The sequence below is a fragment of the Drosophila eugracilis genome, unplaced genomic scaffold (genome assembly GCF_018153835.1).
Source record: "Drosophila eugracilis isolate 14026-0451.02 unplaced genomic scaffold, ASM1815383v1 contig_2088, whole genome shotgun sequence".
In the NCBI taxonomy this organism is placed as follows: Eukaryota; Metazoa; Arthropoda; class Insecta; order Diptera; family Drosophilidae; genus Drosophila; species Drosophila eugracilis.
In genome coordinates, this window is record NW_024572964.1 from 680,203 (window position 1) to 701,727 (window position 21,525).

A 21,525-nucleotide genomic window follows, 5' to 3' on the forward strand; every position below is an offset into this window, starting at 1 on the left:
TGTGTGTATGTGTGTGTGTGTGTTGTAAATGACCTCGTTCACATAGAGTTCAGAAATTCCATTTACAAACTTGTAATTGAAAAAATCCACACACTCACACACACACACACGCACACACATGAGCGAGATTGCTAGAGACAAAGTCAAACAAACACGTTGAAATTTTTGTTTTTTACCGTTCAATGACGAATTTTCCAGAGTGTGTGTGTGTGTATGTTGTTTACGAAAAACAAAAAAAAACACAGAACGCCACCAGCTACAAACACACGAAAAAATTCCAAAAAAGACACTTACGAAAGCCACACGAATTTTTTATTGTTCCGTAGATTACAACATATAGGAAGAAGGCAGGGAGAGGAGGCTGAAGAATTTCGGGGGCGAGAAAGAGAGAGGCGATGTTGTGACAAAATGCAAAAGTAGCACAGATACAGATACAGATACAGATACAGATACAGATACTTTTCTCGCCGGCTTGGAAGGCGACCGTCTGCAAGGGGATGGGGAAGACTGGAAGGGGCAGCGTCAGTTTGTTTGTGGAATGCCGTTTTGTAAGTTTCTTATGCATGCGACTTCAAACATAGTTCGGTATCGAAACTTTCTAGCACACCGACACACAGATACAGCGCAGATCCATCAGATACACACACGCACACACACACATACGAACACGACTTTCGAAAGGTACAACTTTTTTCGAAGTCGCTGCCGCTGCCTCTGCCGCAGTCGCTGCCTCTGCTTCTGACTCCGCCACTGCCACTGCCGCTGCCGCTGCTGCTGCCGCTGCCTTTGCCAACGTCGAATTCCAACGCCAAGACGAAAGATCGGCGCAAAAGAAAAGAAAATATTCATTCATTTCTGTAGCTGCAGCCGCTCTGCCGACGCCCGACGCAGCGACGAGAGCGGTAGCGGGAGAGCCGAGAGAGAGGAGAGAACAAACGTATCTGTATCTGTAAATTTCTTGTTCGTCGGTTTCAAAAAATACCTTCAGTCGGGTTTCCAACTCAGCCGGAAAAAGTCTTGCAAATTTGAAAAAGCGGCTCTAGCCATCTAAATTGTTAAAGTAATAATCGTCAACGCTGAATCTCAAATCTGAAGCATCATGTTTTGAGAAACCGAATGAACGGACGAATCGAAGTCGAACTAACTGTTAAGTCGCGCCAAGTGCCGAGTTTCTAAAGAGGAATAAATACCAATTAACAACTATCATTTACCAATTGCAAGTTTGAAAATCAGAAGCACAGGAAGACAGAGCCGCATGGTCGTGCTGCCCTCGCCTGCTCTTCCTTTTCGCGCGATGAAAACCGAACGAGAAAATAAATGCCAAAGTGTGAACAGTCAATATTTAACTGGCATATTAAAAACATAAACCCTTAACTTGAGCAACAAACAAAAAAAAACTATGGGAAAGCGGTTCCAACGAAGAAGAGGTTCCAAGGAGAGCAGACACAACCGCATTCCAGAAAGTTCAAATAGCGCTGGAAGGAGGGGGAAAGTGGAAAACTAAACTCGAACTCGGTGTGCCAGTGTATGTGTGTGGAATGCAGAAGAAGAAGAAGCAGAAGCAGCAGTACCGAATAGAAAAATATGTCTTCAAACTGGTTTTTGGTTTTTAGACTGTTTGACGTCGGCCGATCGCGGGGTTCCATTGACATCCCAAAAACCTAACCTTCGATGGGAACACTCGTAAGTCGGATTTCACACACAAACGCACACACACAACCTCGTTTATTGGCTGAAATTGGATGCTGGGTGTGTGTGTGTGTGTTATTTAGAAATTCAAATTGAAATTTTTCAAGCGTGAGTCATGCGATTGAGCGTGGGTTTTCGAGACCAGTTTTTTTTCCTTGACTTGACGATCCTAACCTTCGCTGGGAGCAGCAAGCAGCAAGAACGGGAATGCGGGAATGGGAACAGCAACAAAAAACAGAAACAGAAACGGGAACAGTCATAAAAGTTGCATCACTCAGCACAAAAAGAAGGCGAAGAGACGAGGAGACGGAGACACAAACAACAAGTCAACCACCAGCATAGAATGCGGCTGCCAGACAGGCGAGACGGCAATAGTGGAGGAAAGAGAAGAAGAAGGAGCAACGAGCAGAAGAACCGTTTCACAAAGAGAAAGAGGGACAGCCGTGAGCGGGATGGCATACACAAGCCAAGGGAAAAGGGAGCAGCAAACACTTGGAGAAAAAAAGTTTGCAAAAACATTAAAATATGTTCTTATGGAGGATGTCCTTTACAAATGTGGTGATCGTAAGAAAGTGGTCAATCAAACTGGCAAAAATATTTAAAAGACGTAAAAGGTTTTGAAAAAATATCCTTACTAAAAGGAATATTTTTTATTTAAATGCACTTAAAATGTAGTTAATTAAAAATCTTATCAATTTCGAAGCCTTAGTTTAATTCAAGTTAGAAAAAGTGATCACCCATATAAGAATATGTTTTACATGTATTACAAAACTAATATTTTTTCCTGTGTTATTACTCGTTCTCCTTGCTATCGTTTATCCCGTTTGTTTTGCAGTTAATCGGGAGCTACCTCCCCTTCGTGCAACGACAGTCAGCTGTAAAAAGAGCCCTTAGCTGGTATATCGATAAGCTATCGATGGGACTTCCAAGTTTTACATGCCCATCAATTTACATTCGAAAAACGGAGGGAAGAAGTTACAGGGCAGCAGCACACTGAGCGTTTTTATACCACATCATAAATGTCAATTAAAAATGATATTTGTATTGTCAAGTTCCGCCCGTCGGATTGCCATAAAATGTGCTATAAAAAAGCTAACGGTTAATGCTACGGTCTGCTGAAGTTCGTGTGTGGCTGCAAAGAGTGGAAAAAAGGAAAAAGAGGGAAAAAACAAAAACTATTCCCCGCTCAATAGAAAGTTTGTGTTAATAAAAAAAATACCTAAAAACTTAAACACACAAAATATGTATGTCGAAATATGGCAACAGAAAAAAAAAGAGTGAATGAAAAAATGTTGACCTAATTTTCGGGACCCCCAGTTGTTGTTGTTTTTGGTCTTGTTTATTTCAGCGACGTCGGCGGCGGCAGAGGCACAGGCGGCAGTGACGGCGGCGCATACTTTCCCACACAGCTTCCATGCCCATACCCATTGCCCATTCCAGATTCCAGGCCATTCCCAGCAGCGTGTGATCATCGCGGGAGCAGCGCCACCGTTCCCTTCGCACGCTTCCATCTCTTTCCCGCTGGAGCGAACGACGTCTAAATTAATGATTGTTAAATGGAGATTGTGTATTTGTTGTTAGGCATTCCACACACCAATACCAATACGAAGAACGCTCTCTCGTGAAATACGGGCGCGCCTGCGCAGAAACTATTTATAAAGGTTGTAATCCCCAATTTGATAACTCAGAGGCATTATGCTTCTTCTCCCTCCACTAACCGCCCCCCGCCCAATGGAACAAACTCAGCGCCACTAATTGTGTGCTATTTTCGTGTTAAACAAAAAAGAAAGACTAAAACCTTAAGATCATTTTTTCTCTCGCGTCGCGTGTGAAAATATTTAGGCTAGCCAAGGTATTTCTATTCTCGCTCGTTGTTTTTTTTTTCTTTTTTTCTTTTTGCTTTTTGGCTCTTTCCCGTCCCCCGTTTAAAGTGTTAACTGGCAGCGTATAATTTCGGTCGACTTGACATACATTTTAATTATAGTTATTAAATGTGAGCCAGGCACGTGCGTGGAAAACGCACAGATTTCGGTGGTGATGGCGATGTTTCTGTTGATGTCCATGGAAACCATGATCGAGAGACGAAAAACGGAAAAGCAGAAAGCGAATGAAAAACGCTTGTAACTTCAATGATTTGACTACGAAACCGGTTTTCGATTTGGTTTGACTGTTTTTCATACAAGTGAGATCATTTTGAAAGCTGATTTTGTCAATGAATGCCACATTCCACATTCCAATGCTCGATTTTTGTTGTTTGGTGTTTGGTGTGCCTACACACCGATATGCCGATATCGTGTAACAAAGCTTTGAACTAATGCCGCCGGATCTCGGTTCGCTCGAGATGGAGATGGAGATGGAGATGGTGCTGGTGCTGGGAAGTCGAAGGTGAGTCGACGACGCCTGGAGATGGGAGACTTCACTGGAAAAAACAAGGAAATCTACTGCATTTTTGTAATATTATATATTGTCATGATTAATCTTAATACATATGTAACTTAATCCGTAGATATCTTAAAATTAATAATCTTAAAAACTAAAAAACAAAGAATTTCACACTGCTCAAAATGACTTAACTTTATCTCTTTGACTCATAAAATATGGCCACAAAGTCAGCTAGTTAAGTTGAAAGTGATCATAAACACGAGCATTGATCTCTAATTTTAAGTCGGAACTTAGTAATAGTTAAATCTTTAAAATCTTAAAAGCCTGTTGTAATAATAAAAGTCTGCACTAGCGGAGAAAGATTATGTAGAAGAAACTACGCTTATTTATTTATGGGTATACCTGAAATCTTGCCAAAAACTAGCTAACTTAATTTTGCTGAGTGTAAGAGCTGCGCCTGCGCCGCTGCTATTGCTGTTTATGTGGCTGTATTGGTCTCTGTTTTTCTTTTTCGACTGTCATCCCAAGGTGAGTTGGAAGTTGGACGGGGAGTCGGAGTCGGAGCCAGTCGAGGGCGAGGGCGAGGAGGTGGGAGGCCCGCTTGGGTAAACAGCATTCCAAACATGCCAGCGGCGGCCGAATCTAAACAACTTGATGTTGGCATTTTATGCTTTGTTTGCGCATTACAAAAGCCCTTTTCCAGTCGTAAACTCGGCGCTGATAACGCTGCGGAGGCGATAAGCGGAGGTGGTGTACGTACTCGTGGTAGTAGGGAGCCCAGTCGGGGAGCGATCTACCTGGGCAATGAACTCCTGTTGAAAGCCCGAGCCCCGAAAACCTCAACACTCGGCCGGCGATGATTTTTTCATTCATGAAACGATCGCCAAAGTGGAGCAGCGCAGAGTGGACGGAGGTGGAAAGCTATGCGGCCGAAAAAGTCGTGATAAACATATTTACCAATTGATTATTTTCCAGCACAAACACGCGTTGGCTTACATAAGTAACAACATGCATATGGGCTTGTACATAGCCGCTGGCATATAGCACATGCCAAGGTGCTAATCAGCATACAGACATAAATACATTTCCACATAGGTGCACGTATGCGATGGATTTGGAATCGGAATAGGAATAGGAATAGGTATAGGAATAGGAATCGAAGTGGCATGGGCACTCGGATTTGGGGTGACTTTCTAAATGCCCCGTGGCAGCTGCAGCTGTTTCTTCCCCACTTCTCAGTTCCCACTTCCCAGTTCTCAGTTCCGATTTCCGAGAACTCTGGCAAACTGGAGCGACGACACCCAGCATGGAGAGCGTACGAGCGTATTTGTAATCCGCCCTGGAATGCATTGTGTAACTAAATTTAAACGTTTTATTAGCCCAAGATGTGCCACTTTGCATGGTAATTTAGTGGGCAGTTATTTAGTTATACCTCATTAAGATGGAACATCAAAGCCCCAAATTATACGAACTGTTTGTCGGCTTGTTTATGTCATGTCCACTCGGATATCGGAATCTATTTACAAGTCTATTATTAAGCCAAAGAGTTTCTATGTTTCTGTCTTTGAATTTGCTTTAGCTTATTGGGGTTTGAATGAGTTAACAGCATCCCAGTTTCCAGAAAGATCTTATTTTTTCATATCTATGAAGAAAATAAGTTTATATGGGCTACGTTCTAGGGATATATCACATGACTCTAATGGAAATTTTTATCTACGATCTTACTCTGCCTGTAATAAATCCAGCAGAGTTCAGCTCAGCTCGATGGAATGTTGATTCTTGGCCATAAAATGCTTATAAATAGAACCAATCCGAGTATTGTAATTGGCAGTGATATAAAAATAGTTGGCCAGGAGAAACTTCTGCCGGGCTGGCTGGCTTAGCTCATCGCATTCCGATTCCTTGGCTTGAACTTTGCTGATATTGTTTAAAATGCGGCACGTATCCGAAGGAGAGTGGCCAAGAGAAACAGAAACAGAGGAAAGCACACTCGCAGATACACTTTAAAAAAAGCCATTCCATCTTGACATTCTCACCTATAATCTTGTTAAGAAACAGAAAACTAATCTGTAGAGGATCTGAAGATTTGAGTTATCTATAAAACTCTTGCCATCTCGAACTACCAACTTAACTTTTCCTTCAGAAGACACATTTTTGTGAGTGCACTGAAACAGATACAGATACAGTGCATGCTCAGATACAGATACAGATACAGATACAGATACCGATACCGATACAGATACAGACAGCTTGCAGACGCTAGACGACGGTAAATGTGTCTCCGTTTCTTGAAATGAAAACATTTCACAATACGCATCGGAATGTGGCCGGTGGCACAAACCGGGAAAGTTGCCGGGCGAGGGGGCTGGCGTTTTGGCCATAAAGCTTCGCTCTGCACTCCACACAGATACAGATACAGATACATATACAGATACAAGTGCAAGCACAGATACAGATACATCTGGAGCTGGAGCCAGGAGAAAAGAGCCGCAATTGCCGCAATAGAGAAACACACAAAAAATCACCGGAGGCTCTGCTAATGCACTTTCCATTGTACTCTCGGCCAGGTGATGTGGGTTGGGCTTGGATCTGGGTTCGGTTTTGGGTTGGCCTTCACTTGGCCACGTTTTCGTGTGATTCGTTTTCCTCCACGAATTTCCCACGGAGATTATATCACCAGCATGCGAAGGAAACGCGCTCAGAGAGATCCTGATTTCGATTGTTCCGGAAGCTTGCCGGAAATTGCCTTGAGATAGTTTTCTTTTTCGAAATTGTTGTTTTGGAAAGTGAAGGTCTCTAACTCTGCTGTAGTTATGATGGAGGTAAACTTATTTCACAGTTAGTTGCCAACAGTAGGGAGTAGGGAGAATGACCCCGTATCAAAATCAGAGCAGCGAAACATCCTAAGTACTGTAAATAAACGCAACTGAATAGAGCAATTAAAAAGGGTGTAAAGGGAAAACAAGAACCCTAGGAAGCCTTGTTAATGATCGAGCTGAGTCCAAACAGAGACACAAAGGAACCCCTGTGAAAATCCGGAAAGTTACAAGGAGCACAAAGGCGCCAGGGCATAAATTTTCGCATCATGTTCAATCGCGTTTGCCCGTCAGGCGGTATGCAGATGTATCTTTCGGATGTTAATCCTGGCTCCTGGAGCAACCACCGTTCATATTTTTCTCATTTTCGCAACAATAAACATGCCCCTAGGGCAGGCAGCCAACAGACGCAGACAACTAATTAAATTTTCTATGGTATGAATGCGCTTTTGTCGCCCTAACCCCGTTCCAGAAACCAAACCAAACCGAACCCGAACGGATCGGGTCCTCGGCGAAAAGAAGTCTTATTAAGTTGCCATTACCTTCGAGGCCCGCTCAGGTAGGAAGTAGGACGGCCGGGCCTGGCCTATTCATATTCATAAGCCCATTGCCACCGCCATCAATAGCTCGTAAAAACGTAAAAACGTAAAAAGTGTGTGAAACCGGAGGGGTGCCCGAAGATCCCCGATTCCGTTCAGGGTGGTTGCCCCCTATATCTCGTACTATATCTTCTTCCTCGCAATAGGCACTAGGCAGCAGGCAGAAGGCAGCACACGTGTTCATCGTGGTTGCCTGTTGCTAGGCCAAGATACCCTAAATACCCACCCCACATCCCTCCTCCCCCTAAGGCCCCTCTAAGCCTTTGTGGTAGTTTAGCCAAAAAAGCAACGAAATGAGATCACTGACAACTGGAAAGTCGAGAACTTGCGTAAAACTTGGCCAGTCGTAGTGGTTGTTGTGGGCATTGTTGCTCCGCGGATCGCTGTGCTCGTAGCTGTAGTTGTACTTGTAGTTGTAGTTGTAGTTGTAGTTATCGTTGTCGTTGTAGTTGTGTCTCCAGTGTCTCCTGTTGGTGAGAAACTTTTGCCGAGCCGCCGCACATGCGCGTGTACTCCACTTACTCAAACTGCCGAGAATCGTACTCAAAATCAAGCCAAGACAGATTCTAAGGGAAAACGCTGGCAACTTAACATGATTTTAAATTTGATAAGTGATTTATATACACTATTTAATTATATAGTTAAGAGTGACGATTGTCCTCTCATTCTTTACCTTTAAGTTTATAAGTCTTACGTTTCAGTGCCTTGCCAACGAGTCAAAGACCGCCAGAAGTCCACCAGCATTCGAGTGCGATGAATTTCTGTACACATGGAGCCTCGTCTTCGGATCGTGCGTAGAGAAGTCTTAGATAATTGGCTAATTATACGGACATATGCGTTATGAATTTCGTTTTCCATATTTTCAATTCGGAATTGAAAAACTTTCGGGCGGGCCATGCGGGTTCTGCCAGGCTAAAAACGGCTCGAAATATAAATTGCTTAATTCGTGATAAACATTTATGGTGGCCCAGGCGAGTCCAAGTCCAACTCGGTCTCTCCCTCGGATCAGGGCCATGTGAAAAGTGCAGCACTTTCACTATTTCCCCATTTTCCCCCGACTCCAAATCAAATTGAAGTGCCAGAGCCCGGGTTTCTGTCGGCTGGCCTCGTCTCACAGAACACAGAGCCCAGAACTCAGAACTCGAAACTCCGAGAACAGATGATTATCGGACCTAAATTGGTTTTATTAAGATGGATAACCGAAATTTACATTTGATCTAACGAAGTAATTCTATTCGTTCCATATGCGTGTACTTCTTAGCATGGGAGAGTAGGAGAAAGACTTGCCATGACTACTTACAAGAGCTTAGTCAGGGATTAAACTCAAAGATAGAATCAGGAAGTCATAAGCTAGTTTTCTTACAAATTCACTTAAAAAATAGATTCCAAAGTGGTTTCATAGCTGAAATCTAAGAATGCTATGATTCATTTATCTCCGCCAAGGCTAGAGCTAGAGCTGGAGATCCCGAGGAAGTGTTTTGCAGATCTACTAAACCCACATCCTCCCCTATTCGCCTCACTCAAAGTCCGCAATCTTGGGGTCGCTTGCCCGAAAATATGAATATAGCTTAGCTACAGCCAGACCCCCCGAAAACCTTAACCCCACCAGCACCACGATTCCCGCACCGAACTGATAGTGCCGACCGATGCCATAACCATAGCCATAGCCATAGCGTTCGCCCCATAATGTCATATGTACGCTGAGCAGATCGGAGCTCGAGTGTGTGCCAGTGCGATCCTATATAGACCAGACCGCACTATATTATATACATAACTGTAGGAACGGCCACTTCCACTTCGAGACTTCTCTGATCCGTCTTTCTCTTTCTGCCTCCGTTTCTGCCTCCGTCTCTGTCTCCGTTTCTGTTTCTGTGACTGTGACTGTGCAAATTATTGTCGCTCACATAAAAAATATTGCAGGCCAGCGCCATCCAGAGGCGAGCGATGACGGAAGTTCAACTAACTCATTTCCGGTTATGTGCTGGATCGGCCGGATCCTCAATTGTCAGTATGTGTGTGCCCGAGAATCTGGAAACATACGTACAGTGTGCGGTAAACATGGCCTTATGTTGTATATAGTGCGTATACGGCGTCTGCTCGACCGAGTGGCCTTTTCTACATTTATGATTACCAGATTATTGATCATAAAGAGCATCATATTTAAATAAAGTCTAATGAGATTCCGATTTCGGTATATGTAAGTATTCTACACATATTGTGACTTAGCTGTAAATTAGTAAAATTACAGCAACGTTTATCAATGAATAACTGTAGTTGCCCAATATATGTAAGGTGGAACGTTACAAATACCTCTATCTATAATCAAAAACATAAGATAAAGGCAATCAAAGTGCTAGTAAAATCCAATCTGGGTTAAAGCTCCGGAGCTTTCCATCCATTCATGCATTCCATTCATTCAGAACCAAAAGCAGGCGCATTTCATTGAGGGACTCGTTACTGCGCAAATACATTCTAAATTAAGTTGTAAATGAAACGTTTTGAGGTCTTTTTTATCTTAACACTTACGATTGGAATTTGGGTCACCAACATACATATGACTGTCCTGCTTTATGCTACCTTTTAGAGTGGAGAATTTGGAGATTTGGTAAATCGGTCTGTTTTTGATCAAAACAGAAGTAGAATTATTAAAAAGATAAATATAATAAAATTATTAAAAACTTATCCGTTGGGAAGGCGAAGTAAAGATATAAAATTATCTACGTGTAAATGTAGACAAGTAGCTGACAGCGTTGCCGGATCGTGGGAAAATTTATGTTTGTCGATCCTCAACCATATAATTTAGCTACGTTACCATTACTTATTCAATTAAATGAGAATAAGAAGAGTATCTAAACAGTTTTCCGAATAGTTGTGTAAGGAAATATTCTTCAAAGTTTGGGAATTTATTAATATGTTGCCCAATATCTACCTCTCTAGATCCATTGCTGGACTCGGCGAATGCAATTCGAAACCACTTTTTATTTGAACTTTAAATATCGATTGTCAGTTTTCCAGTAGTTATCGATATAAAGCTTAGCGGAGATTTTTTGTCTGATATGGCAGCGCTGTATAAGCCACGCCAAGTGGCAACGTCGAGACTTTGTTTACTTATTGATAATACACTTTTCAGAGAGCAGAGAAGAGCACTTTTGGATTGCATAAATGGGAATGGCATCGGGAAACAAAGGTCAGCGGTGATAAGGATGCACATCGAGGGTCACCCCAGCAATCCGCTTGCGAAGTCAGCCTGCAGCTAGCCCTCGGTACAGAGTGACATTGGAGCAGTCCAAACACCGTCAATACTGATAAGAAGTACGAATTCGGAGAACGGAGAACAAGTTAAATAGGCGCCGTGGAGAGACGCACGCTCAGTTGGCAAGCGACCGCGGATCAAAACAGACGTACGAATAAACAGATGAATGAGGAAGAGTGCAAGAAACGGGTTAGGAAACGTTAACACTCAACGGTCAGCGATCTTTGGCATCATCATCATCTGCAATCTCATCGGAGATCGGAGGCGTCTTTAGGCATCGGAATCCAAATCTGAGCAGTTTCAAGGGCACGTCGGTTGCGTCTAGCCAATCTGAATCACTAATCGGGGCATCTCTACGATAATCACCTGTAAAACAGGTGAGTTGGGCGTTTTTTGCCAAGCGGACAGGTATTTCGCACGCCTGTAGAACGTTTTTTGGTGACGTCAATGAGAACTCCGCGCTCGTGTGGCCTACTTTCATATAATATTGCCCTTTCGCCACTTTAGGATGGCCCCACCCACAGTTTTGGTCACCGGAGGAGCCGGCTACATTGGTTCCCACACGGTTCTGGAGATGCTCAATGCGGGCTACAACGTCATCTGCGTGGATAACCTTTGCAACGCCTACAGCAGCGGAGCCAAACTACCCGAGGCCTTGAGCCGGGTACAGGAAATCACCGGAAAGAAGGTCCACTTCTACAGAGTGGACATCACGGACAGGGAGCAAGTGCGCTCAGTTTTCCAGGAGGTGAGACCAAAATGGGCACGTCAGCAGTTAGGAACTTCATATATGCGTGCCAACTGGATACCATTCAATCAGCCTTATCTGACATGCGCGCTATCAGCTTTTTCTCGTTTGCGCTTGTTTTGTTTGCTCAAGTGGTTGGGCACTTCCGACGAACCGCGTTGATCGACCCTGAATGAAATACCCACTTGGCGAGGTCGGCACCGAAATGGTGCGCTGGCATCCACATCCACATTTGCTCCCGGGCACGTACGCTGCACTGTAGAAGATTAGGAGGCCATAGAACCCGGGCTGAGCGTAGACTGCAATGAAAACATCTTCTGATTACCATGAGAATTCGCTAGCTTAGGCAGGTATTCACGTACTTAATACCCAAGACAAACGCTAGAAGGGGGTTTTTCTTTAGTCACTAGTTTATTTGTTTAAAAGAAGTATTTTTAAATTAGTTGAAGCCCGGAAAGAAACATGTTATTGCTCAAACAGCTATGCAATATCGGTGAGCGCTGAAAACCCAAAGCTTATGCTGGTTTTTCATATTTCGCAACAAAAAGTTTAAGTGTCACGACAGAGTTTTATATTCGTGTATTTAACTATGAGCTTACGCGTACTGATTACTTTTTAGGTTTTTCAATATTTGCCATAATGGAAATTTTCCTAATCAGCCGTAACATTGCTATTTATAAATCTGTTTTGTTGTTTGATAACCTTGGATGGTTCCTAGAAAACTAATTTTGCCATAAAACCAAGAGATAAACAACTTGCAAAAAGAACTTAATTAAACAAAATTACTAAGAAATATCTTTATACTAATCAACATTTTTATTTTGCAGCATAAAATCGACATGGTGGCCCACTTCGCCGCGCTGAAGGCCGTTGGTGAGTCCTGCCGCATTCCTCTGCAGTACTACCACAACAACATGACCGGCACCAACGTCCTGCTTGAGGCGATGGCCGACAACAATGTGTTTAAGTTCGTGTACAGCTCCAGCGCCACTGTCTACGGAGAACCCAAGTTCTTGCCCGTGACTGAGGAGCATCCCACTGGCAACTGCACATCGCCTTACGGCAAGACCAAGTACTTCACCGAGGAAATTCTCAAGGATCTGTGCAAGTCAGATAAGGTGAGTTGTAGTTAGGGCAACCCAAAGATTAGTCAAAACTAATAATACCTTTACAGCGTTGGGCCGTGGTTTCCCTGCGCTACTTCAACCCGGTGGGAGCTCATATCAGCGGACGGATTGGCGAGGATCCTAATGGCGAGCCCAACAACCTGATGCCCTATATCGCCCAGGTGGCCGTGGGCCGACGTCCCAGTCTAAGTGTGTACGGCAGCGACTTTCCCACGCACGATGGCACTGGAGTGCGTGACTATATCCATATCGTCGACCTGGCCGAGGGACATGTGAAGGCACTTGACAAGCTGCGCAACATTGCGGAGACGGGCTTCTTTGCCTATAACTTGGGCACTGGCGTAGGATACTCTGTGCTGGATATGGTGAAAGCCTTTGAGAAGGCATCTGGCAAGAAAGTTAACTACACGCTGGTGGATCGGCGCTCTGGAGATGTGGCCACTTGCTATGCGGACGCCACGTTAGCGGATAAAAAACTGGGCTGGAAGGCCGTGCGAGGTATCGATAAGATGTGCGAGGACACGTGGCGCTGGCAGAGCCAAAACCCCAATGGATATGCCAACAAGTAGTTTTGCCTCGTTTCTGCCTATCCGAAAGTTCCTGAGTTACTACACCTGAAGGCTCAGGGAGCAATTTTAATTTGCCTGTAGTTGTGTATATTTCTTTCAAAAATCTGTGTAGTACCCCCTCTTTTCGATGTGTGCAAGTGTGTGAATGTAAATCCAAAGTACTTTGTAATTAAAAAGGCTTTTAGCTGTTGTCATGTAATTTTCTGGTCATTTACTTTGTTTGGTGACCGCTGGCATAGTTAGTTGGTGAGTTACTCGACGCGCGCCAATTGACGCAATCGCGTAATTAAGGTCGTAACTAAGGTGGCGCACTATCACTGAGTAATAGGCCATACTTTACCCTGGAATATCATCAATTATAGCATTATTCAGAAGCTAAAGTGGAATATGTTTGTGAGTATCCATTTAAACTAGTATATCGACACCTTTTCTAATAAGACACATAATTAGAAAATTTATTTATTTAGCAAACATTTATTTAAATGCAATTTAACATTAAAAACTCAATTTTAAAACTTAAGTGATGCGCTTTCTTCGCACATATCTGCACAGTTAAAGTCATTTATCACAAGTATTTACTATGAATGTATGTTTGTTTCTACAACTTTGCGTTCTTTGCTTCGGTTTGCTTTTTGGAATGGTCTGCACATATAAAAGTACAAAATTGTTTATATTCGAGTCTGACGTTTCTGGGATTGTTTGTTTATATCGGTATTTGGCAATCTGTGAAATGCTCTGGAGCTTGGCGATTTGTTCAACGAGTGATGGAGGGATAAATAAATCGAATCGAAATCGAATTCAACAAGAAGCATTACTAAGTGCTACATTTACGGCTGGCTATATGAGTGCGCGATATGCATAAAACATGAATATATATATGTATAATACGGTATATCTAGGTATTCGGATAGATTGCAAGGGCAAGAGATCCTTAGCCGGGAGAGGCGGTGAAGGGGATAGTTTAAATGCCGCTTAAATACTGGAATCAGTGGAGATAGTACTCCCATGTTCACTTATGTGGAGGTCACGCCCTTGCGGGCAACCAGCATATTTAGTATGGGGTTTTTCCGGATATAGCTGACGGCCTTTTTGTGGGTGACCATGGTGAAGTCGTAGCCATTGCACTGGAGGATCTTGTCGTGGATCCGCAGACCGGCTCGAGCAGCAGGACTGCCCTCGTGCACTTCGGTCACATAAATGCCCTGTTGTAGAAATAATAATAATAATTAAATGAATGTTACATTATTAAGAAAAACGCAGAGCCAAATCCTTGTCAAACAAAATACTTTAAATGACATTTTCTCGAATATTTAAACTTTAAATATGTTATATCTGCACTTTTATAAGTCAAGAATTTGGTTCTAGAATATTTTTTTGCATTGCAGTTTCCCTAGCATTTTCTCACATAATCCGTATATCCTTGGGGACTCTTCTTATAGTCCTGATCGATTCCCCCGCCGATCTTGAAGCCGCACTTCAGAATCTCCCGTCCTTCCTGGTCGTAATCTTTCTCCTTGTGCAGAGTGATGGGAATCTGGGAATGGTAAAGTCGAGTAAATCTCTATTGCTCAAATATGAAAGTCTGTTCTTGTGCTCCAGCGACCCAATTTCACCAATACACACACCGGCCGTCGTGTGTGTGTGAGCCAGGTTCACATCATTTACGACTTACGCTCAAACATTCCATCGCCGTGCCGGCCTGGTGCTGAAATGCCATTTTCGCCATGTCTGCAGATTTTTTGATATACTTTGGTTTGCTAAATTAGTTGTTTTTCCTCTGATAAAATCGTTGCCAAAATCTTGCTGTCGCCCACAACAAACTCTGCTTCTTCTCCGTATTCACTTATCGACAGCTAATAATCGATAGTTCTCAGCACTGTTGCGATTATAATCTTACTGCTTACCGCACTTTTCAAATATCAAATTATATATCAGCCGAAACTAAAGCATTTCCTCTGAGTTTAAAAGCCTTAGTTTAAGAGATATCAATAGATATATATTAGAAAACAAAAAAATTACAGTTTGCTTGTTGGCAATGTTTTGAAGTTTTATTAAAATGTTAATCATGTCTACAATATATAAACCTACGACCGCCGCATGGCCAGCATGGTGTTGATCTCCCAGATGATGATGCGTGTCCTATCTATGATCTCGCGGAGCTGCCTGTTCTTAAGCTTGACAGTCTCTATAAGCTCATGATTCTCCTGCAAGACTTTTCTGTATTCATCGCACTGGGAGGTCTCGATCCTCGGCTCCGGCTCATCGCGGTAGGGAATCAGACTCTCTGCGCTCATGTAATCCATCCCTGCGTCGTTACACTTCTCATATATGATTCGGACCCTTTTGAAGAGCAGTCTAATGGTGCGGAAGTACTCCTGCACCTTTTTCTCGGTGTTGTTGTCCCGATGCGAGGTAGGCTGGATATTTTTGAGCGAGGCGAAGACTTCCTGGAATCGCGAGGCGATGTCCTGCACTGTTTCCTGGCCCAGACGTGAAAGCTGGACAATGTTGATCTCTTTGTGGGGATTTTGCTGTGAGATGGCGAGCATATTGTTGTTGCCACCGGCGCCGCCGGTTGGAATTCCTCCACCAGGATTTAGTTGCTGTTGCTGTTGTGGAATGTTTTGCTGCTGGGGCATGTTTTGTTGGGGTTGCTGCTGCTGGAGAACCACGCCCCCTCCTCCCATTCCCACGCCTCCGCCCATACCGACGCCAACTCCCACTCCAACGCCTACTCCCTGCTGGGGCACCATCATTTGTTGTTGCATCATCTGCTGCTGTTGCATGTGGTGTTGAGGCGACATACCGGGCATTAGACCACCAGGACCTCCTGGACCTTGGGGATTCATTTGCATGGGGCCCGGTCCGCCCATCATTCCCATTTGTTGCTGTTGCTGTTGATGCTGCGGCGACATGTGCATCTGCTGCATATTTCCGTGCTGCATGCCAAATCCTCCCATCGGCATCATGTTGGGACCACCGCCTCCTCCGCCGGCACCCGCAGGTCCTTGGTTTCCTTGATTTTGTCCGTACTTCCACATTTTGCACAAATATTATAAAATAAACAAAATGTATCGCTGAACGATAGTCACATACAAAAATCGCTTCGATATCACAAAATCGATATCACAAAAAGTGTTTGAAAGCGGATAAAGGTAAATTGGCAAACAGCTGTGGCGGTAAGCAAGGGTGTCGAAGGGGGTTCTTCTTGATATTTTAATTACGTTTCACGAAATTAGAAAAGCATCTTTATTCTATCTTACAAATTAATTGATGAGTTAGACACATTATTCTAACTTTAGGTATCGCCTAGTTCTTAAATAAACCCTTTTTTAAATTAAAAGCCCAGCCATGAAAAAGGAGAGTTGCCAGATAGGCGCCAAAACATAAAGTGACAGTCGAGCGGCAATAGTGAAATTGAATTCCGTCTTCTATGATTTCAATCATTCAATAAATATGGCACGCGACGAGGACAATGGTTTTAGTGAATGGGTAAGGATGTAGCTAAAGTATATTACACCTACGACCTACAAAAATCCTCCTTTGCAGGGTGGCTATTTCGAGGCAAAGAAATCCAAATTGGAGGAGCAATTCGCTGCAGCCAGCGATCCATTTCGTAAGTCCGACTTGTTTCAAGGGATTTCGATCTTTGTAAATGGCCGCACCGACCCATCGGCAGATGAACTGAAGCGTATTATGATGGTTCACGGAGGAACATTCCATCACTATGAAAGGAGCCATACAACATTTGTTATCGCTTCTGTTCTGCCGGATGTCAAGGTCAGGAATATGAATCTAAGCAAGTTTATCAGCTCCAAATGGGTGGTGGATTGTTTGGGGAACAATAAGATCGTGGACTACAAGCCATATTTGCTATATACCAACCAAAAGACATCGCAGCCCAAGATCAACTTTGCTAAAGCCAAAGACAGCAGTGTTAATGAGACCAAAGCAGAGGCAGAATCTCCCAAAAGTGATATGCAAAAGGAGCTAGTCGGGATTCTAAAGGAGCTGCAGCAGGCGGTGTCAACTTCCCCGGAAAAGCAGGCCAACTTATCCGATACCAAGGTCACCAACTTATCAACCATATCAAACACATCGGGCAGCGCTCGTACCGCTGCAGATCCAAATTTCTTAAGTGAGTTCTACAAAAACTCTCGCCTGCACCACATCGCCACTCTGGGAGCTGGATTTAAGCAGTACGTCTGCCAGTTACGTCTGGACCATGGTTCAAAGGATTTTCCTAAGAGGGAGGTGCTGAAGTCCCTAAAGAAATCTCACCGAATGTGCATGGACCGCTATGTAATGCATATCGACATGGACTGCTTCTTCGTGTCCGTAGGCTTGAGATCACGTCCTGAGCTCCGTGGCCTGCCAATTGCGGTCACCCATTCGAAAGGAGGCAGTGCAGCCACCGATGTTCCAGTGCATCCGCAGGCAGACAGAAAGGTTGAGCAGGAGCTCTTCGCCCAGCGCTTTGAGCACTATTTTCACGATGGAGACAAGGTGGAAAAAGTGCGCTCGGGGTTCGACAAGAAAATGTCGCTTTCGGAGATCGCCTCCTGCAGCTACGAGGCTCGGGCCAAAGGAATCCGCAATGGCATGTTTGTGGGCCAGGCTATGAAGCTCTGTCCGGAGCTTAAAACAATCTCTTATGACTTTGAAGGCTACAAGGAGGTGGCCTATACCCTGTACGATACGGTGGCACAGTACACCTTGAACATAGAGGCTGTAAGTTGCGATGAGATGTTCGTGGAGCTAACGGACTTGGTGACCGAACTAAAAGTCGATGTGGAGTCTTTTGTTGGGTTTCTTAGGGAGGAAGTGCATACCAAGACTGGATGTCCGTGTTCAGCAGGAGTGGGCAGCAATAAGTATGTAGCAAATATGTTTTTAAACATTACACTATCAATACATCGTTTAAGGTTACTGGCCCGCATGGCCACCAAAAAGGCCAAGCCAAACGGTCAGTTCTTGTTGGACTCGAATTACGACATTCTGTCCTATATGGCGCCTATCGCCTTGGAATCACTGCCGGGAGTTGGCAGCAGCTTAAACCACAAGCTTAGGCAAGCTGGGCTGGTAAACTGTGGAGATGCTCAGAACGCATCGCTGGAGAAGCTGGAAGCTGTGCTGGGCAAAAAACTCGGGCAAAATTTATTTCAGAACTGCAGGGGAATTGATGACCGTCCTTTGGCCTTTGAACAGGTTGGTTGTCCAACTTCTTAGAATTAATATTTTTTTGTTAACAATCTACTTCCGAATTAGGCTCGCAAAACTGTTTCCGCCGAGATGAATTTTGGAATCCGTTTTACCAATTCGACAGAGTGTGAACAATTTTTGCGGCAACTCAGCGACGAGGTTACTAAGCGCCTGATTGAGATCAGACGTAAGACGAAATCCGTCAACCTGAAGATCATGGTGCGCGCCGCCGAAGCACCAGTCGAAACCTCGAAGTACATGGGACATGGAGTGTGTGATATCATTAACAAGTCCTCGTTGATCAAACGAGCAACAGATGATGTGAATGTAATCACCTCACAGGTCCTCAACCTCATGAAAGAAGCCGATGTGCCGCCCCACGAGCTGCGGGGGCTTGGTATACACCTTACGAAACTGGAGGATGCAGTAGAAGTTCGGAAGGAAAACATTCTTAAGCAGATGTTCGTCAAGATGTCGGAAAACAAAAAAGGTAATATAAACAGATCGTATTCCGTACTTTCATATGTCCATATTACCTGTAGATAAACCTGTGGATGACCAACCATCGGTTGAACTTAAACCAATACCCAAGGAACAACCAAATGTGATGACCATGTTGACAGAAGCATCGGTTGGAAGAAAGTCCTTAAATGATGGTAAAGGTATTTAGCCCGAAAAAGATGGTTTTTTCTAATCATATTTGGCGTCTCGTAGATCAACCTGCAGTTAAAAAACCACCAGAGGAGGAAATTAAAAGCAAGATCAGGGAGCCCGTGAATGTAATGAACATGCTTACGGCAGCAGCGAAGAGCAGAAAACCGGTAATCGAGGATAAAGATCAAGCTAAAGCTGTAAAACCGAGTAGTATATTATCCCGAGCACCTGAGCTTGATCAGGACGTCCTGGCCCAGCTGCCGGAGGATATACGCCGCGAGATCCTCTCCAATAAGGATGAATATCTGCGCATAGCCGATATCGATGAAAAAGCTAAGCAAACAGGGCCTCCTTTCCCGACGCTTCAATCACCGCCATTACAGAAACGCTCTCACTCACCCAATCTGAGTCCTTTAAACGCCAGCGATCTGCAACCATCTACTTCCCGGGCTGCTAGGGCTCGTATGCACAAGCGTCGCAAGACACAAGAACAGTGCGTCCGACCTGATCAGATTGTGGCGGACTACATCGGGGAACTGCCAAAGCACATGCATCCTGGCATTTTGCAGTTCATCTCCCGCCCAGAAAAAGAAGAGCCCAGCCTGCTAATGGAGAGCAACTATAAGGGATTGCTGAACGAATGGGTCAGCCGCGAGGACATTCCGAAGCCAACAGACGTAGATATTATTCATCAGCAGATCTCAAATATGATCAAGATCGACAAAATGAACCATATGTATGACGTGATGAAGTATCTGTGCCGGTAGGAACTACATATATCTGCAGATTAAGTTTTAAATTCTCTGATCGAAAATCTTTCTATCTAGCATTATCAATACGAAACGCAGTAGTTCCTGTTGCTGGCACCTGGCCTATAAACACATCGAGGAGGGTATTCAGAACGAAATGCTGGAGCTCGAGGGCTACAATCTTTGCTTCACCGAGAACATTCGCTGCTACAAGTGTGCCTAAGTTCCTGGAAGAACTTGGAACAGATTTTAAGCCATTAAGTGTTCCTTATTATCCTATGGAGAGTACAAATAGTTGTAGTAAAACGGAATAGTTTGAGCCAAGTTATTTCCGTTTTCCATTCATTCTGGTCATTATTCATAATAAACGTTATCAGATTAGTAATTCTTATTGTTGTTGATTAGGGTTAAACCAAGTACATCGCTGTCAAGCTATGCTGAGGAGAAATGCCACCGAGTCATTTACAACTGCAGGTAGCAATTAATGTTGCAAGGCGGTAAATAATGTGGAGCTGCTGAGACGGTGGCGTTGATAACTTCATACATAAAGGGCAGAGCCCCATCTTAGCGACGGTGGCTTAAACCAAACGCCCCAGCTCTTTCCCAACAAAGCCGGCCACTCAAGACAAATAGGCCAGGCGGGCACAACACCTGGCGGAACTGGCAAGTCATAATTTGCACTTTAATGAAAGCGGCATCGACGCGGCTCGAACAGGTTAGTGTTGAACAGTTCTCCAAAGTCACTGCAGTTAATCGCTGCGACGGCTGTAATATGTAATTGATTCGCCTGCAGCTACACTTGACAAAAATGGAGTATACAACTTAGAATCTTAATATTATTTCAGAATTGGACAGCAAAAACTACCTATAATGATAAAGAATTAAGATAACTGAAGATAATTAATTATTTTTATACAAATACATATAATATCAGATTCATAATCTACGTTAAGCTTTCAGTGTATCCAGCTTCCCAGCCCCAATCTGAACCCATCCCATCCGCAGCCCCATGACAAGCCATAACAATTACAGTGCCAATGCCAGGAGGCCAGATGTGGGAAATGCCTGGTAGTATTCCCACTTACCTATCTTCCAAGTATCATTTCTTAAGGTATTTTCGAAATTTCTGTAAAATATTCAAATGCATTTGGATTGCTTATGAAAAAACACAATGAGCAAACCAATCAAAATAGGCCTCTAAAATAGAGTCTAACAAAATCTCGAATTAGTTGCTAGAACTTGGACACCTCCTGGGTAAAAAATTCGCACTCTTCGCATCACTGAAGGCCACCCCACTTTGGCTGGCAGCTGGAGCTGAAGATGGAGCAGATGTTGCCCGGTAATTAAAAATAGTCAAGCTGCATTTCTGGCTTAGCATCCGGTGGCGATGTGGCTGGTGTCTCTGTGGGATAGGATGGGATAGGTTGGGTCGGGAAGAAATGGGCTGGACCCGGGTCTCGGGATTTACATGAGCTACGCTTTGTCTGATTTAATTACGTGCGCAAAAGGCGTCGTTGTTTCATAAATTTTATGCATCCTGTCGTCGCGGAACTCGGTAGCAGCAACATGTGGCTCCAACCTGCCCCATGATGTAGTCGAGTTATCTGGCTCAGACCAGATGCAAATGTTGTCAGGCTTTGATAGACTTGTTGGCTGCCGACGCGATTTGTCAACGACTCCAAGGCGGCTGGTTTGGCGTGGTGCCTAGATTCTTGGTTGCTGATTTGTCTAGGATGG

At 44.0% G+C, this 21,525-nt stretch overlaps 4 protein-coding genes across 4 annotated transcripts; 2 read left to right on the forward strand and 2 right to left on the reverse strand.

The window, feature by feature from the left end:
* The first annotated feature begins 10,616 nt into the window (after window positions 1-10,616).
* LOC108104709 (UDP-glucose 4-epimerase) lies at window positions 10,617-13,382 on the forward strand. Its single transcript, XM_017210928.1, has 4 exons — window positions 10,617-11,116; window positions 11,247-11,487; window positions 12,315-12,605; window positions 12,662-13,382. The coding sequence occupies exons 2-4, from the start codon at window positions 11,248-11,250 to the stop codon at window positions 13,181-13,183; spliced, it is 1,053 nt and encodes a 350-aa protein (XP_017066417.1). The 5' UTR covers window positions 10,617-11,116; window position 11,247; the 3' UTR covers window positions 13,184-13,382.
* Window positions 13,383-13,637: 255 nt separating this feature from the next.
* LOC108104710 (tax1-binding protein 3 homolog) lies at window positions 13,638-15,036 on the reverse strand. The gene is made up of 3 exons (XM_017210929.1): window positions 14,856-15,036; window positions 14,589-14,717; window positions 13,638-14,385 (listed from the first exon to the last, which is right to left on the reverse strand). The coding sequence occupies exons 1-3, from the start codon at window positions 14,907-14,909 to the stop codon at window positions 14,197-14,199; spliced, it is 372 nt and encodes a 123-aa protein (XP_017066418.1). The 5' UTR covers window positions 14,910-15,036; the 3' UTR covers window positions 13,638-14,196.
* A 162-nt stretch (window positions 15,037-15,198) lies between these two features.
* LOC108104711 (mediator of RNA polymerase II transcription subunit 30) lies at window positions 15,199-16,276 on the reverse strand. The gene has a single exon (XM_017210930.1). The coding sequence runs from the start codon at window positions 16,222-16,224 to the stop codon at window positions 15,268-15,270; it is 957 nt and encodes a 318-aa protein (XP_017066419.1). The 5' UTR covers window positions 16,225-16,276; the 3' UTR covers window positions 15,199-15,267.
* Window positions 16,277-16,472: 196 nt separating this feature from the next.
* Window positions 16,473-20,173, forward strand: LOC108104622 (DNA repair protein Rev1). Its single transcript, XM_017210795.1, has 7 exons — window positions 16,473-16,675; window positions 16,733-18,057; window positions 18,109-18,391; window positions 18,452-18,875; window positions 18,928-19,041; window positions 19,100-19,802; window positions 19,867-20,173. Exons 1-7 carry the CDS (start codon window positions 16,640-16,642, stop codon window positions 20,009-20,011), a joined length of 3,030 nt encoding a protein of 1,009 aa, XP_017066284.1. The 5' UTR covers window positions 16,473-16,639; the 3' UTR covers window positions 20,012-20,173.
* Window positions 20,174-21,525: the final 1,352 nt, after the last annotated feature.